The sequence below is a fragment of the Vanacampus margaritifer genome, chromosome 1 (genome assembly GCF_051991255.1).
Source record: "Vanacampus margaritifer isolate UIUO_Vmar chromosome 1, RoL_Vmar_1.0, whole genome shotgun sequence".
Classification (NCBI taxonomy): Eukaryota; Metazoa; Chordata; class Actinopteri; order Syngnathiformes; family Syngnathidae; genus Vanacampus; species Vanacampus margaritifer.
In genome coordinates this window covers 52,863,094-52,880,733 of record NC_135432.1, presented here as the reverse complement: position 1 = coordinate 52,880,733, position 17,640 = coordinate 52,863,094, and the positions used below count along the sequence as shown (strand labels likewise).

Sequence of the window (17,640 nt, the reverse complement as noted above, 5' to 3'; positions counted from 1 at the left end):
TCTGTCTAGTCAGTGGAGTTGAAGACAAGCAGTATTTCTATTTATTATATTGTATTTATATTGTAAAAATTAGAAAACACAAGATGAGTTTATTAATTTTACAGTATGTAAACCACTACATAATATGTGCACGTTTAAATGTTACTTTGTAATCAATCTCTACACTCTAAAAACAGGTGGGTAAAAAATAAGCCAATTGGGTCAGAAAGGGACTTTTTGTTTTATTTGTTTAACCCAAATTTGAGTTATGCATTTAACAAACAAAAAAAAGTTTTGTAAAATGAATAACCCACAAAACAACCCAAAATATGTGTGCTGGAGCCGATACCGGGTGACTGGTCGAGGTGGAGTACGCCCAAGACTGGTCACCAGTCAATTGCATGGCTTTATAAACAAACTCTTTTAATCATTATTTCTTTTTCAGATTTTCATTTATTATAGCTACTCATTATTCAAGAGGAAATTCAATACGATGCTTGTGTTGTAACTAAATGAAATTGCTTTTTTTTGGGGGGGGGGGGGGCAGGTTCATGTATTTAACAAATCGAAATGAACCAGAGACATTGAAGATCATGTATAAAGTTTATCTGAGCAAGGAGGAGGTGCTTTTACAGCCAGATTACGTCACTAGATACTGTAGGCGGTGCGCCCCATTATGAACTGCTGGCCTACGGCGAAGCTGGCAGGGGCAAAGTCGTCAGTGATTTTCATGTATGGATGCAACACAACCGAAAGAACAAGGACGACGGTGTACCGCTGAAATAAGCTGCTTGTCGAACGGCACTGACCGATAGCTCTGTGCATGTGCATGCTAAGTTACCGTCGACTCTGCACATGCACTTTAGTTACCGTTGGTTCTGCTAAGTTACTGTTAGCTCCTCTCAAAGGCTGTTGCATCGAGTTAGACTGTGTTTCTTAAAATACTTACCCATTGTATTTGTTTTAATATCTGATTAACATTTGACAATTATATGACATGGTTAAAAAAAACTATTTGAATGTGAATGAAGGACTTCAGTTCATTTCATTCATTTAGTATGCCTTAACTCTTTGAGCCACCTCGATCCCTTGGCCTTGACAAAATGGTGCTGAGCGCATGCACAGTGGTACTTTCAGCTAAACTCGGCAAATCAGCTCCCCTCTGTAGTACACAATGCACAATGTCATACAATTAAAACAAGGGAATTGGAAATAGCCTTTCACATGCAAAAATATTTTTGGGACTTTCTTCAAATGTGATTTATTGATAGCACACGTTTTAGCACCGACAAAGAAAGCAAACCTCATGAAAATTGGTGATGAAATGAGCAAGTTCCACCTTATTTTCAATGTCCATGTATTGCCTTTTATGGGAAAGTCGCCCCTGCCAACATGGTCGCCATGTAGGCAAGGGGGTTAGCCGGCTGCGACAGCGAGCTGACGTTTTTTGTTGTTGTTTTTTTTTAATGTATGTTTTTATTTTTACAAACATTATTGAAAACAGAAAAGCGCGCTGGCGTTTCTGACTGGTGTTCATATTTATGGAATAACGTAATATGTATAAAATAAAATAAAATAAAATAAATAAAAGTAAATAAGAAATTGCGCAACGTCCGCTCTACAACTTCCGGTCTTCTTCGTAATGGCGTCCGGCGGTGGGGTTTGTGTTTTTCTCTTTATTTTAATGGAAGTTCAGTTTCATTTCTTATACCAGATAGTGCTTGTACTACTAACGATGGGTCTCTGTAATGATACTGTATCCATTTTATGACATTATGTGTACGTACTTTGTAATAATCGTAACAGTTTGGCGTTGTGGCGACGTTGCTATGCTAATGTCTTGTGAGCTAACGTCAAAATCCACAAGACGGGTTACGGTTTTAAATGATCTACAATTGACTCTTTGTATTGACTTACTATGGAGTTAATTGGTTTATTAACTGTAATGTCGTGACTTCCAGGAAAAGAGTGCACCTACCGAGGGGGATCTGACGGAATCCTTGGCGTCTTCAAAGAGAGAGGACAGACTACGAAAGTTCCGCGAGTTACATTTTAAACGGGTAGGACTACATTTTTATATTCATTATTTCAGTCTATCACTAAATAGCTATTGTGTCTCGGTTGGTCATGCTTGACGATCATTTAAAATGCCTGTCTGATGTTTAACAAACAAATCAGATCTATGTGATTATTGTTGTACAGTCTTTTTTTGTTATTTATTTCTAACCTACCCTCGAAGCCTAAAAGCTTGAAAATCTAAATAAGAAACTGGACTTGTACACCAGAGAATGATATCACAACACACTACAGGGATTGGGTCTTAATTGACATTTAATGAATAGCATTGTTAAAACTCAACAGGGAACATGACAGATACAGACATATTTTCAGTATGCCAAGTTTTGAAAAATTGAGTTTGACCTGGCTCACCATCTCAGTGACCTTAGTGCGAAACATCCATTTTATTACTATACTGTAGTATTCTGTATCCTCATCCACAGAATGAAGCACGCAAGCTCAATCACCAGGAAGTTGTTGAGGAGGATAAGAGGTTGAAGCTACCCTCAAACTGGGAGGCTAAAAAAGCTAGACTGGAGTGGGAACTTAATGAAAATGAGAAGAAAAAGGTATGTAACACATTTCTCCCATGGGCCTATAAAAGTCTAAATACAGTCAGATCCATAAATATTTCAACTCGAATCAGTTGTTACGGTGTTTAGAAATGAAATGAACAAAGTGTGCTGACTTCATTCAGACTTTCAGCTTTAATTTGGGTGTATTTAGGGCTGCAGTTATTGAGTATTTCAGTATTTGAATACTCTATTGAGGATTTTGATCAAATGTATTTTTACTTGGATAAAAAGTCATTTTAAATACACAACAAAAAAATAAGACATTTTCACTTGATAATAAAAAACAATTGGTTTCCTTTTTCCCTTTTTTTTTAATCAACAATTTATTTTTCCAAATTGTACACTTACATTATATGGCAGGGCAGTGTTTGTGCATTTATGTATTTGAACCAGTTGACCAGTAATAAGGCATTTTATTCCTTCACGTTACATCTTCTTTTTTTTTTTTAATAATTTTAATATTTATAATGTTTTACTGTTTACAATTTATTTCAGCCATTCGGCAGTTGTAAGCGAGCCATTTTGTTTTACGTGACATGAATATTAGAGAATTGAGCAATTTCAATGCAGCTTGTGACGAATCTACAGAGTGCAGACACGAAACACATTACTGGAGCGACACATCGGGAGCCAGTTGAAACGTAACACGTCAGCCTTCACGTCACACTAAAATAACATATTCACGGCCAACCTACCCCGGCGGCGTGGGGGGAGTTGCGTACCTGGCGGCTGTCGGGACCGGTTCCAAGGCAGCATCTTGGTCGAGCTGTCCTCACCCGCTCGCTGCCGGCGTAGCTTTGGGCCTGTCGGACTCCCGCGAGCTGGCCGTACCCTCGGCCTTGTTCGCTGCGGCCACTCGCTCTGTCCAGTAATGATCTTTCTGCAGGTTCACCTATGGAAACCTTTTTCCCTTTCGTAGTCGTCACCATTTCTGCATTCCGCTCGCCCTTTCCTCTTTCCTTCGTTCCTGTGCCTTGAACATCCGCTTCTTCTTCCTTCCCTTGTGTTGGTGATGTAAGAGGATAAATTGAAAGTAGTCCAGGTATCCGCTACGCTAGAGTCTTAAATAAACAAGTATTCAAGGCAGGAAAACGCCCTCAATGATTTTTCATACTTGAGGTACTCTATTTACTTGAGTAATCGTTGCAGCCATAGGTGTATGTACAGCCAAATCAGGTGAACATTGTAGAGATGACAATTTGTTTTGTAAATATGAAATCTTCAACTTGGGGCATTTTCCCTTCAGTTTTGTCTTCAGCAAGTGAAATGCATGCTCAATTGGATTCAGGTCAGGTGATTGGCTTTGCCATTGCATAGCATTCCATTTTTGTAACTTAAAAAACAAAATATTTTGTATGCTTTCGATTACTGTCCATCTAGACTGTACAGTGCCGTCCAATGAGTTCTGAAGCATTTGGCTTAATATGAGCCGATAATATTGGCCAAAACACTTGAGAATTCATCCTGATGCTTTTGACAGCAATCAGATCATCAAAAACTGCGAGAGCCAGTTCCATTGGCAGTCATGCATGCCAATGTCATGACACTACCACTAAGCTTCACCGATGAAGAAGACTTTATGAATCCCACAGTAGGAAAATTCACTTGTTACAGTAAGCAATAATAGACAATATTATGAAAGGAATAAGTTTCATCAGGTGATGCGGGAAAATAGTTATTTACAAATTCATTCATTCATTTATTTCAGGCAGCAATCAAAATCAACAATTTATCAATTTATCCAGACAATACTCAACTACACCTAGCCTGAAAAGGAGTGGAAGGAAGAAAAACGTTTCCATGAACACTGGAAAAACATGTGTGTCTACAAACAGAACTAAAACAATGTGTTAATTAACTAACATGACATCAAAAGATGAAAATGAAAACTAACAATACCAGCTTGACTAAGAGACGAATCAGACACAAAACAAAAGCACAAACAGCACATATCAATAGTTCCAAGACAAAAATATACCAACAATGGTATTGGATAATATACCCACAATAATAAAAAAGCAGCAAGCTTACACTATCACAATAAGATGGAAGATTGATGTAAGTTTTGCACTCTCCATATACCATATTTTTATACAATAGATTGAATCTGTGGATGTTTTGGCATTGCTTGTGTTGTACCTCTAAGCTGTTCCAAAGTTTCACCCCACGCACAGACACACAAATGCATTTTTTTTGTAATCAACAAAGATTCCAACTGCATATTTTTTCTGTTCCAGTGCATTTCTAATTTATTCTATTGCAAATAACATCAAGTCGGAGATTAAACATCAACTGTCTATGAATGTTGCCATTAAGACGGTCGACTGGTTAGCACGATTAGCACATAATCATCACGGTGCAAAAGTCGTGGGTTCAAATCCGGGCTCCAGAATACCTATGTGGAGTTTGCATGTTCCCCCTGTGTCAGTTTTCTCCAGGTACTTTAGTTTCCTCTCACATTCCAAAAGCATGCATGGTTGATTAATTGAAGGCTCTAAATTGTCCGTCAGTGTGAATGGTTGTTTGTTTAATTGTGCCCGGTGATTGTCTGGCAACCAGTTCAGGGTGTTCCCTGTTTCTTGCCCAAAGAGAGCTGTGATTGGCTCCAGCATGCCTGTGGCCCTAGTGAGGATAAGTTGCTCATAAAATGCATGTATGTTACCATCACATTTTGGTAACAATCCATACACTGATGACAATTATGAATAATACAATGATATCCATCTTGCTGTAGTGCTCTGTGAAAGATGATGAATGTTGACTAAAAAAGGGACATCATTTTTTGGGTGTTTGATCATATTAACCCACACCAAAGATTAAAGATTTTCTTCTAAACATACATTTTTTTTCTATTAACCTACATTTAGGTTGTTTTTCTTATTAGTAATTGAATTTGCTTGTATTTTGCTTTTCTTTTGTTGTTGTTGTTGTTTTTATAAGGAATGTGCAGCCAAAGGTGAAGACTACCACAGAGTGAAACTCCTTGATATCACGGCTGGTGATGCAGAGCGATGGGAGAGAAAGAAAAAGAAGAAGAATCCTGACACAGGATTTGCAGGTTGGGTGTAAAATCGATTTAAAACCTATTTTATAAAAATAAAAAAATAAAATTGATGGACTTTGTTCCTTTATCAAATATACAAGGGATAGTGAAATACTATTGGGAAGTAGTTCTCAAACCTCATGACAAACTAATTTGCATCCAGGAGCATTTGACTTCACTGGGGGGGAAAAGTAGTCTGTCAACAATGTACGACCATGTGCAGAATCTTAATGCAACTATTTCTCAAAAATGCAAAGTTTTAAAACCAGCATACAAAGTGTAAACTTTTGTATATGTAATTCTGTGTTGGGCAGTACCCTGATACAGACAAAGCGGTGATGTCATCGCCTGGTTTACTGCTGAATAGGGGAGCAGTTGTTTTGTGTCTCTGGATGTGCAGCATTGAGTCAGCAACAACTGTCACTTTGTGTTGTCAAGATAGGCAGTTGGATCCTTGTGGACTTTTGATCAACCAGGAACACTTGACACGAGCTGTACTGCACACTTAAAGTTATGATTAAATGATCTTGACTACTAAGATCAAAGACTCATCTAAAGATAGCGGGTACATGAAGCTTGATATTGAGCAAATAACCTGCTCCCCTACATCCCGCTTGCTTTGTGTTATATGTCACCTTTTGAGTTGCACATTAAGTTGTCATGTCATTTTTATTTTATTTTATTTGTTTTACACAGTTGTGAATGGCATTGCATGTAAAGACCTCACAAGAATACTGTGCTAATTGGGTACTGTTCACACCTTAATCCCCTAAAAAGGCTTTCGCCTGTCAAGTATGGTAACTACCATATTTCTGTTTCTTGAGAACTCACGTAAATGTTGCATCCAATCCAGGTTATGCTGAGGCCCAATTTCGGCAGTATCAGAGGCTCAGCAAGCAGATCAGACCAGACATGCAAAACTATGAGAAACAGCGAGAAGAATGGTGAGTAAATGTCCAATATTTGAATTTGTTTAGTAAATATTGTAGTTGTGTCATGGAGTGGTAGATATACATTGAGGGAACATGACCTCTGGCCATTCTTAATTTTGGTTCCGCTGATGAAAAGACATAAGAATGATATATGAACACATCTCTGCTATTATGACCATATCTAGTCAAACATAATCAATCCTAAGGATTTTGCTTGGCTTAATCGTTTTAGCATTCATCGCATCACATGTGCACAAAGTACATCTTATACATGAATGACTGTACCCAGTTTTGCCCGGGGGTAGTTTCATCCAAACGCTACACTGTCATTTAAAGAATTTAAACTCTGAATCTCTGGCAAGCACGCGAAGGTCAAGGAAGCGCCCGCAGGGCTGTCTTGCCTTGAAACGTTGTCGCATGCACAACCGTGAATGATGCACCGACACATTTTGCCCCGAGCCACACTATCGTCTTTCAGCAAAATGACCAAGATCACAATGGCGGTATAGAGAAGCACATTGAAGTATGCTAAAATGCAGATTAGCTGTGGCTCTGGATTTATAATTTGTTTGGCACATCCCCCGCAGCGGTGAGGACTTCCACCCCACATCCAATAGTTTGATCCACGGCACCCACGTCCCTTCCGAAGAGGGCATCGACCGCATGGTGGAAGATGTCGAGAAACAGTAAGTCAAAAGATGATCATCATTTTTAACTTTTAATTAACACCCCACCATACAAAAAACATTTTCTCTTCTTGTGTGTTATACAATCAACCGATTTGCTGGTATCCACACTCCAAAAATGTATTATCCACATAGTAATTTGATAGATTGTTATTTCTCGTATTAAGATGTATTTTTTGTGAAAAGGTAATGGATAAGTTCTCTTACCTTGCTAACAGTTTTGGCTGTCTTGATTTGCACTGCTCACGAAAAACCATGACGGCCCATGAGTGGAGTCATCCCAAAACAGGGAAACTAACGCAAATTAAAAATATATATATTTTGTTGTCGTGCTATCAAAAGTGTTGGTTTTTTTTCTTCCTTTTTTGGGTGTCTTAATTTGGTACAAGTTCCCATATGTTTGCATATGGCTCCAACAGCGCGGACCCACGTCTATCGATCGCACGGCAATACACTAGCCTGAGGATGAAACCTTTCAGTTCTTTCAATCATACGTCAGTTGCTGTTTACTTTGGTTACCCACATGCCCAAGCGCAAAAAACACTGCTGCTTCCCTTTTAAAAAATCTTTTCAGATTAATCAGATTATAGTGCCACAAAATTCCTTTGGGACTTTTTTTAAATGCTTGTTTTGGTCACGCAACCATGCACAACTGCTGGGCTGGCCAAATAAATGTAACAAGGGAGGCCTGTAAGAATGTTTGATAAACATTCAACAAATTGGGTATAGGACTGTTAGGGAGGGTGTTGACGCATTATATCAATTAGATTTTATCTGAAACGATAAACACCTCATGCAAGCAGCAGATAGGGGTCAATTGAGTTTCCAGTAAAACTTCTGAAGTGATGTTCAAGAAGGTTTGCCTGATTCAGTTAGTTCGCTGAACACCACGTTTACCGTTGTTACTTTTCGGACAGCGATTTGTGGAATCGACCACTAACCTGCTCTTTTCTGTGGTGCAGGATTGAAAAGCGGGCCAAATATAGCAGACGAAGGGCCTACAACGACGACGCAGACATTGATTACATTAACGAGAGGAACGCCAAGTTCAACAAGAAAGCTGAACGCTTCTATGGCAAATACACAGCAGAGATCAAGCAGAACCTGGAGAGGGGCACTGCTGTTTAAGATACCTTTGAGTCATCATTACGAGAAAATGAACAGTGTGTTGCTAGTCTTTTTATATACGTTGTGCATCGTTTATCTTATGATGTATCCGCTAAATGTAATGTTTGTGCAGTTTAAGAATACCCTTTGCGGTATTCTCACACTTCTTTTTAAATAAACCACTTTCAGTGATCCTTCAATCGAGAGCACGAGTTGGGTGTTTCTTTTTGTGCGTGTGTGTTTGTGTGTGTGGTCTCATGACAGCGGCATTTCGAGCGTGAGAATTAACTACTATCAAGACACATCGGACCTTGGGGCTTGTTGGCTGACAAATGTGTTTGATGTAGGTGCACAGTGGTAAGGAGCAACAAGAGCGTAATTCAATTCATTATCATCTAGCACATCTCTGTCTGACCAACTTGCCTGAAGCAGTTACATGAGAGCCTTGTGACTAGTGAGATTAATGGCAGGCTATTCCCATGCACTCCCCCAAAACACCTCCACCTACTCATCCAAGTATGATGATGGCACAGCGCCCTCACAGTTACCTGGAGATTATTTTGTGGTTCTCAAACCATTTGAATTCCTTTTATTTTTTGCCACTAAATAGGGATACTTCTACCTGTGTATTTTTCCTAAACAAAAAAAAAACTAAAATGCGTGCCATAATTTCATAATCCCGTTAAACAACCTTTGTCTCAAAAAATCTGAAGGCCACATTTCCTTCATGTTTTAATAAGTTTAAAACCACCCAACCGCCAAGATACTGGCCAAATTATGTTTCAGCTATTTTAGCACATATTCATCACACAGAAAACAAATGTCATGATACAGTAAACAATGACACAATGAACCCCACTGGTACTGCACCCACGTTTGAAAACCACTCGTGATATCTAGGGAGATTTCATTACAGTCACCTAAAGGACATGGAAGTCCATTAATGACCCTATAGTTCAAGTTTAAGATCCACTTTGCAACAAATGCATGTTGGCAACTTGAGATGCTGCTCTATTTAAATATCACTTTTATCTTTTTCTCTCTTTTTTAAGAAAGATGTATTTCAACTCAATGTGTCAGTCTGTGGAACAATCTGGATTGTAAAAATCTTCTATTTGTATTTTTTATTTAAATGTATATAAGCACAATTACTGCAAAAATATATACAGCATAAGGACACATATTTATTTTGAGTTATTTTGTAATATTGTAACACTGAAAGCGTCTTGACCGCTCGCTGTCATTCATTTTGTGTTTCATTTTTTAGTTAATCGGGGACAGACAAAACAAGTTTTACTTCTGTCTGTCACTTTTACTTTACTTTGAATTTGAATATTGCTTTATATTGTCTTTGTCTTTTACAAAATAATGAAATAAATCATTGATTATCTGAGCACTGAAATACCACTTTATCTGCCGAACAACAATAAAAATAGCAATGTAACCTCACATTGAACAGCTAGTTCATCAGATGAGAAGTGAGGGGCCACAAGGGAAGAAAAATAGAACATGAGGAAAAATGCCAAGTGTAAAATTACACGCAAAAACATGTTTGTCCATTGTACTGACGCAAACTGGTAATTGTGAGAAGAGCGACATCTTGTGGACATGATCAAAAACTGCAACAATCAACGCTGAGTAAGTTAAACAGGCAGTACGTGCCACAAAAAAATAATTGTCAAACACATTTTTCAGCATCTGGAAAGTAGAAACAGGGTGGCTCATAAGTTTCCACTTGAGACATGTTTTTACTGAATACAGAATGTAACACCGTATGGTGGAAAACTTATTTTTGCAGCTCCACATCTAACATAAAGATAAGGTTTCCTCATGGTTCTTAACCTCAACTTAACATTTCCTGCTGTAGCAGAGACCAACACAGCGTTCAGGAGGACATTGGACTATACGTTATGATACAAAACTGTTTCATTTCAGCATTCTTTGGATCTTATATGAATCACCTAAGAGATGCTTTTTGCCTTTTCACACCATGAGATGTTTTTTTTTGTGTGAGACATGTTTCACAATGTGTCTTGGGAATTAAAAGATAAAAGTTGGTTTTCTAAGGTAAGGCAGCTTTAAGCACACCTGCAAACTGATTGGACTCTGTATTCTTGACCTCAGTCTGATAAGAGTATCTGCCAACTATCTACACTACGACGTGTGCCTTTTCACATACTTAATTTTAGTCTGTTATCACAAGTGTATCAGTATCATGCCAAATAATAATATACTGTTGAAAGAATTGACCAAGTTTACTTTTCATCAATAAATAACTTTATTTGAACAGCAAAAATACAGGTCTAGGGGAAAGAAATGATCCCACCTGAATGATTTCTTCCCTTCTTCCAACTTAAATCATCTGAAAGAAAATGTCATGATGAATTGACCTAACATATGTACAAAGTATTTACAAAATATGCAGTGTCCTTTTGGTTGTGCCCCAATCCATCCTAGCGTGACTTGTTGCGCACTTGTTTGCGTGCCCTGGCGGACTGGCTGGACATGACTGGGACCCAGTGGCCATAGGGCTTCCTGCCTTCATAGCTGTCCACTTGAGCTGTTACCTTAACACCAGATGGCGCTATTACACTTGGTTTTGCCACACAATTCTGGGGAGAGACAATAAAGTAAAACCTTGAGTTCTCTTTTTACACCAGTATAAGAGAGGGGGGGGGACTTCATCCTTATTGATTAAAATATAATATCATAGTATATAATATAGTATGATAGGGCCCCAGTGTTCATCAAAAACAAGTGTTATGAGACTTAAAATTACAATTTATACTGTATTACTGGACTCATAATTATGCAGTTGAAAAAGCGTTTATTTCTTACATATTTGCATGCACCTGAACTGTACTTAGCCAGTGATAAAGGAGCCTGCATTCAGCACTGGGAATCACCATTCTAAGACATGCATGTGCACTTGGTCTAAGAGTATGTGGTCACTTACATTGATGTTGAAAGTGATGGTTTTAGTTTTTGCGGCCATCTTTGGGCTGGTGATAATGGCCTCTGCTTCGGTGCTCTGTTTCAAGACAAGAATAGCACAACTAGTAAGACTTTAGTAGAACGAGTGTTGAACTGTTTTACTTCACAGACTCAATCTAGCTTCGGACAATACTTTTATAGAAAGCACTTTTACTGCAGAAAACCACATGCACATTTACTCTCACTGTTGTCACAGCCAACTCCTGGGCAGACGCCTCATGTACCAACTTATCTTTGGCATATGGAGACGACTTCTTCATCTGGTTCTAGCTCTCTTGACAGGAATAGTCATTATAAAGCACACGCCCAAGCTCCATCAGCAAGTGGTGGATTCTGCTAAATAACGATGACCCATTTCAACTGCAAACCATAGATACATTTGTCATGTCAACACAGTACTGCCTGGAGAACGCAGTGTATCAGTCCTCTAATTTGCTTGTCTTACGTGTACAGTTCTGTGTGTTTCATTTACATATGTGCTAATCCAGGTACAGAATAGATAACGCAGTGTGTGCAGGACAAGAATCATCAGTAAACCTTTCACGCAAGTCACATGACAGCCTTTTATTCCCAGGTGCCGGTGAGTGCAGACCACTGTCATGTTATCTATGAAGACAGGAATAAATACAGAAAGTATGTGCAGTCCCTCAAGGTTCCAAAAGGTCAACACAAGAAATACATCACAAAACACACTCTTGTATTGACTCTCTTTAGAAATTGTGTTGGCCTTACACATTTCAGTTGGATGGTTTAGTTTGTTTCAAATATTTTGCCAGTGCAGCTAATGGCAAACTGAGTTAAATGACCCATTAAAATCATGATACTTACGCTGTATCTATAAATATAGATCTTTATAGCCCATGATATATGTTCTTATTTCATGTATATGCCTCACTTCTAGCTTTGTGTCTTAAAACTATTTTGGCTAATGCGATGAGGTAAGCGGTTTTCTTCAAAAATATTTTTTATATACCTTCGGTTACGTTCACACTGCAGGGCATGATGGCTTCTACTTTAAGATGACGGCATTGCCATGCGAAACAAATGTGCCGTTTGTGTGGCTCAATTACAACTGTCACCACTTTGTGCTTCCTGTTTGGGAGTGGAATTAAATTAAAGTCAAATATAAAATCAACACCGCTACTCTAAACAATTTTGCAGATGCACTAAGGATCTTGAGCACTACTCTCTCGAGCACACACTCCCACCTACAAAGCACAAATAATGCCTATTGATGATGTATAGGCGTTACCCCTAAGGGTTCAAACGATAAAGATCTCACGAATATGCAAATACAAAAGAGGCAGAGGTCGGATTTAAAAGAAAATCTTGTTAGGGTTGGGGAAAACTAAAGTTATACGTCGCATATATGGGCACAAATAATGGAATTCACCTGCAGTGTGAACATAGCCATATATTATCACTTACAAAGTGCTCTGACCAATCCTAATCATGGTTAACATATTTAACGGGGCTGACACCCACCTGTGATGCATTCTCAGGGTGTGGTCTCACCCTTGGCTCAAACTCAGGTAGCTCCCATAGGGGCTCCTCCACCTGCTCTGACAGAATCGGTTTCACACTCTCCGGAAGCTCCAATTTCTCCACTCCCAGCAGCTTCATGGCATTGGTTTTTGCAGCTTTGAGAAGTTCTTTTTTATCTGAGGGGAAAAACAAGTGATGCTACAATCAGTACATGTAATATTTTCAGGCTGGAGTTGTTTTTTTTTCTTATTCAAATTACCTTTCAAGCTCAAACTGGCTGAACTTCTTGAAGATCTAGAGGGGCTTCTATAGGATCTGGATGGTGATCTGGGAAACCTGTTAAAACGATCTTGAGCCTTGCTGTATCTCCTCCCGGCAAATGAAGACCTTGAGCGGGACCTGGAACTTGAGCGTCTGCGGTGCCCGTAATACCTGTCCAGTGAGGGTGAGCGGCTGTAGGATCGAGAGTGTGCCCTGTAGCGGCGCCCCCTGCTGTGTCTTCTTTGGCTGCGACAGTGGGAATGTCTGTGGCAGCGAGGATGAGAGCGGGACCTGGAACGAGAGGAGGAACCACTGCTGGGTGACGAAGACCTGTGACGCCCCCTGTCACTGCCAAAGGATGAGGAAGGGCTGCTTTCATAACTATTCCTGGAGCAGTCGGACGAGGGGCTGCTCTGAGCAAAAATCCCGCTAGAGTCACCACTCTGGTGAACATGAGCCATTGCTAGGTGAGAGTCTTCTCCCTTGGTCATCGTCTTGCACAAGCTGGAAAGAAAAAGAAAAATGGGATTAAGGAAAACATTGAACAATTTCCCATGGTATGTCAGTGTAATACAGTACCACAGTTTGTCATTTTGTTGTTCCTACAAAGCAAGAGTATTTGCCTGTTAGTATTGTTGTACACTGACTATCCCCGTGTGTTGTAATTAGTTAATAGGCCTTCAGAGTGTGTGGAAGTATTAAGACTTAAAAAAATTGTTTGTTTTTTGCTCTATATGGAGGATTTTGACCAGGTGTAAAGAATGCATTTCCTCGCGACAATCGGTGTTTCAGTTTTTCACGTTGAACACAGTAGCTAGAAGGAAACATGTAAACGATGAATAATCGAAAACAAATACTAACCTATTCGGGGTTCAACGCGTATGGTATATTACTCGGCTGTTTTTTTGTCCAGCCCACGTGATTAATGTCGTTCTTACGTAACAACAACGTACTGGAAAATTCCAGATAGTTGCTCTATATGGCGGATTTTCACCGAGTGTAAAGAACGTGTATTTCGCCGCGACCATCGGTGTTTCAGTTTTTAATGTTTAACACAGTAGCTAGCAGGAAACATGCAAACGATGAATAATCGAAAACAAATACTAACCTATTCGGGGTTCAACACGTATGGTATATTACTTGGCTGTTTGTCCAGCCCACGTGATTAATGGCGTTCTTACGTAACGACAACGTACTGGAAAATTCCAGCTTATACAAGCTAGCGTTAGCTGTAGCTCGAACATGGCATGCTTTCATTGTTCTGACCGGCTTTTGGCTACTTTCAAATACTAGCATACAAAGCAAGGCGTTTATACACAAACTTACTAAACACTGCGATTATACCACTTCTAGAAATACAAATTAATAACAATATAATTTGATGACCTTACCAGAAAGACTGTCGCTTCAGTTGAAACCGTAACAAATACCTTATGATCGCCTTTTACAAACTAATTGAGTAATTTGGATGCTATTAAATATATTTTCTGATCGATTGTTAAATGTCTGCAACCAATCCCGTTGTCGTGCTGCTGTGAATGTGAAATCGGTCTGGTGGAACAAAGAGTTTTACTGTGCTTCTGGAAATTTCCAGTCACGTGATTCTCTTCTGTGACGCCCTCTCCTGGCGATATGTTCGAAAGCTTTCAAAAGCAATCAAGACTCAATGAACAGATTTATTCATTAATTTTTACTTAATCATAAGGACGTTTATAAACATTTCAACAATATAAACGTTATCTTTCTGCAGGGGAAAAAAAAGCTTATGTAAGGTAAACGTGAAACGCTGAACTGTGCAAGTCTTTACGTGAATTCATGTTGTGATGTAGTGCCATTACGTATTCGTGGAAATCAGTTCAATAATGTGAGGGTGTAAATATTACAACTCACAAGCTGTGATAGCAGCGGCTTCAACACAGCAAAATAAAGGTGCCATTGCCCTTTTGGGAAATGTAGGCGATGGGAATCTCGCGATAAGGCATCCTATGTAGATGCCTCGCGATAGCTTCTGCACAAAGTTTATGTCATATCTCGCGATATTTATACGACTTAGAAGAGCTGCGCGAGCGCGATACTTGTTCCTCAAAGTGACAGTCCTCTCGGATCGCTTCTCTGCGACCTGGAAACAAACCTAGGATTGTTCAGAGATGGATATTGTGACTGTTTTGCCCCCCAATTTTGGATATGTCATATTCACTTATCTTTACAGTTGGATTATGCTGACTTATTTAGGTGTAAAAGTTGGAGCAGCCAGGAAGAAGTATGGCGTTAAGGTAGTGGTGTTTTCATTTCAGTGGAGTAGTGGACGAAATATTTAGCGATTGATTGAGTTGGCGTTTGTTGCTTTTGAAGAGTCATTGTTGTGTTATTAATATTTTGTAATAAAATAATCACGTGTCCTGTATTGTACAGTATCCAACAATGTACAGTGACAAGGAGCAAGTATTCAACTGTGTCCAGAGAGCCCATCAAAACACACTTGAGGTCTATCCGCAATGGCTTGTGTTCCAGACCATCGCAGCCATTGTCTATCCGGTATGCTTTATTTTAATTCAATTTCAAGATATTCGTCATAATGGTTTCTTCAAACGTCAGTCTTGTGGGATGGGCGAACGTTATCTTTGCACTCTGACATGATGATAATGATAACGGCCTCAGGAGCCAATAGCATAGTCACAATGACGAAGCACATTTTCAATGATCTGGATTTGAATGTTGTTTGTTGATTATCTATTCTCAGTTATCAGCGTCAGTGCTGGGGGCAATTTGGGTGACCAGTCGAATTTCCTATGCCTGGGGCTATTACACTGGAGGTAAGTCTGAAAATTAGGGATAAATCACTTATTTAAAAAAAATATATATATTTTTTTATTTTATTCCTCAGGATTTCTACAACAATTGGTCTATTTACTTCCAAAACGGCCTTACAACTGAACTCTACATAGAGTGATTGAAATTGAAAGTTAGAAATGCATCTTATGGCCAAATGTGACATCATTTTTTAGGCTCTTTGAATATGTATTTTATATATATATATATATATATATATATATATATATATATATATATATATATATATATATATATATATATATATATATATATATATATATATATAATCTTGCACAGTTTGAAGGGTAATGCATTGCCATATAATTCAGTAAAGTTTTTGTAAAGATTATTAAATCAACTGTATTTTTAAAATTGTACTTTAAAATATGGAATGCTTTGTGTTTACAGAACCTGCTAAGAGAATGAACGGTGTCTATGGCTACATTGGATTATTCGGAGTCATCGGTCTGTCCATATCTGTAGCCTTGCAGTTGCTTGGAGTTTTTTAAGATTGTCCAAAGCAAATTGCTCTTGTGTTTTCCAATGGGACCTGACACAATTATATAATGATATGTTTTTACATGTATCACCTTCTTCTTTTTTAAATTAGTTTACGGCATTAATTAAACTACAGATGTTACTGAAATTGCATTTCATACTCTAATCACTATGCCATGTTTTGATTATGACTGAGAATTGTTATGAGTTGAATCCTGTTCTCCATCTAAAACAATTAAAACATCAAAATGTTTGCCTTGTTGTTTTTGTCCAGTTATTTGTATTTTCAGGGCACTGAATCAATTGCAACTTGCCTGTTCACTTTGTCATGAAAGACATTTTGACTCTCATCCAAAGCAGGCCCGTCTGTTCATGCTCAAAGACGAGCTAGTGGTAAAGGCTCCAAGTGTATATCCTCACTGTTTCTCAACCAACACATTAGTGTATCGTGGGAAAATACCCAATGTCATTATTTTTTATTTTAAAAAAAAACATCAATCCATTTTCTATGCTACTTGTAGAGTACTATTTTTCTGAAAGCTGGCAAAAAATAGTTTTGTCTATATGAACTTGGTTGCCATGGCACTATAAAGTGCCATGAGAATCAGGTGCTGTGGAAAATAATCCAATTTCATTAAAGGGTACAAAACCCCTATTTATCCACCTGTGTAAAATTGCTACATTGACTAATACAGTATATACACATAATAATTTAAAAGAAATAAATAATTGGCTTGCATTGTGGGACTAATAAGGTTATCTAAATTCTAAAGGTTGGAAAACACTGGGCTTAGGGATCAAAGTGAGACTATTTTGCAACTTGCGCACCAAATGTTTCCTTGAAACTCAGTTTCAGGCAACCCCTGTTTTAGACAAGTTTGCTGCTTGTAATTGTCAGTTGGGGTGTTAGTAATATATGACACAAAAAATAATAGTTTTACGGGATGTAAGTAAACAGGTACAATATATATATTGCAGAGTTTGCATGATGATGCATTTCCATATATTATGTGTACAATTATTCATAAATATGCCTTCTAAATAAATAGTGGAGCAGAGTCATAATTTATTATAAAGTAAATATAAACGTTAAGAAACCATCGACGGTACAATTTGCAATTCTGAACGTTTGACCCAATTTAGCATAGTAAAGCATTCCTATGATTGCTCATATGGTTCAGAAGAGACTG

At 38.4% G+C, this 17,640-nt stretch overlaps 3 protein-coding genes across 3 annotated transcripts; 2 read left to right on the top strand and 1 right to left on the bottom strand.

The window, feature by feature from the left end:
- Positions 1 to 1,598: 1,598 nt before the first annotated feature.
- Positions 1,599 to 8,586, top strand: syf2 (SYF2 pre-mRNA-splicing factor). Its single transcript, XM_077543612.1, has 7 exons — positions 1,599 to 1,639; positions 1,941 to 2,039; positions 2,481 to 2,606; positions 5,553 to 5,670; positions 6,509 to 6,599; positions 7,175 to 7,273; positions 8,236 to 8,586. The coding sequence occupies exons 1-7, from the start codon at positions 1,622 to 1,624 to the stop codon at positions 8,399 to 8,401; spliced, it is 717 nt and encodes a 238-aa protein (XP_077399738.1). The 5' UTR covers positions 1,599 to 1,621; the 3' UTR covers positions 8,402 to 8,586.
- A 2,048-nt stretch (positions 8,587 to 10,634) lies between these two features.
- rsrp1 (arginine/serine-rich protein 1) lies at positions 10,635 to 14,695 on the bottom strand. Its single transcript, XM_077543364.1, has 5 exons — positions 14,512 to 14,695; positions 13,119 to 13,624; positions 12,860 to 13,035; positions 11,337 to 11,411; positions 10,635 to 10,992 (listed from the first exon to the last, which is right to left on the bottom strand). Exons 2-5 carry the CDS (start codon positions 13,609 to 13,611, stop codon positions 10,834 to 10,836), a joined length of 903 nt encoding a protein of 300 aa, XP_077399490.1. The 5' UTR covers positions 13,612 to 13,624; positions 14,512 to 14,695; the 3' UTR covers positions 10,635 to 10,833.
- A 459-nt stretch (positions 14,696 to 15,154) lies between these two features.
- On the top strand, positions 15,155 to 16,703 carry mgst3b (microsomal glutathione S-transferase 3b). The gene is made up of 4 exons (XM_077543490.1): positions 15,155 to 15,393; positions 15,533 to 15,655; positions 15,861 to 15,933; positions 16,361 to 16,703. The coding sequence occupies exons 1-4, from the start codon at positions 15,268 to 15,270 to the stop codon at positions 16,459 to 16,461; spliced, it is 423 nt and encodes a 140-aa protein (XP_077399616.1). The 5' UTR covers positions 15,155 to 15,267; the 3' UTR covers positions 16,462 to 16,703.
- Positions 16,704 to 17,640: the final 937 nt, after the last annotated feature.

Bases quoted from the DNA above. Each gene is read 5' to 3' on its own strand.
- syf2 (XM_077543612.1), top strand. The intron at 2,040-2,480 runs GTAGGACTACAT...CCTCATCCACAG, and splicing joins GCGAGTTACATTTTAAACGG to AATGAAGCACGCAAGCTCAA. The intron at 2,607-5,552 runs GTATGTAACACA...TGTTTTTATAAG, and splicing joins ATGAAAATGAGAAGAAAAAG to GAATGTGCAGCCAAAGGTGA.
- mgst3b (XM_077543490.1), top strand. From the start codon at position 15,268: ATGGATATTGTGACTGTTTTGCCCCCCAATTTTGGATATGTCATATTC. The intron at 15,394-15,532 runs GTAGTGGTGTTT...TGTATTGTACAG, and splicing joins GGAAGAAGTATGGCGTTAAG to TATCCAACAATGTACAGTGA. The intron at 15,934-16,360 runs GTAAGTCTGAAA...TTGTGTTTACAG, and splicing joins CTGGGGCTATTACACTGGAG to AACCTGCTAAGAGAATGAAC.
- rsrp1 (XM_077543364.1), bottom strand. From the start codon at position 13,611: ATGACCAAGGGAGAAGACTCTCACCTAGCAATGGCTCATGTTCACCAG. The intron at 13,036-13,118 runs GTAATTTGAATA...TTTTCCCCTCAG, and splicing joins AGCCAGTTTGAGCTTGAAAG to ATAAAAAAGAACTTCTCAAA. The intron at 10,993-11,336 runs GTAAGTGACCAC...GTCTCTCCCCAG, and splicing joins CCATCACTTTCAACATCAAT to AATTGTGTGGCAAAACCAAG.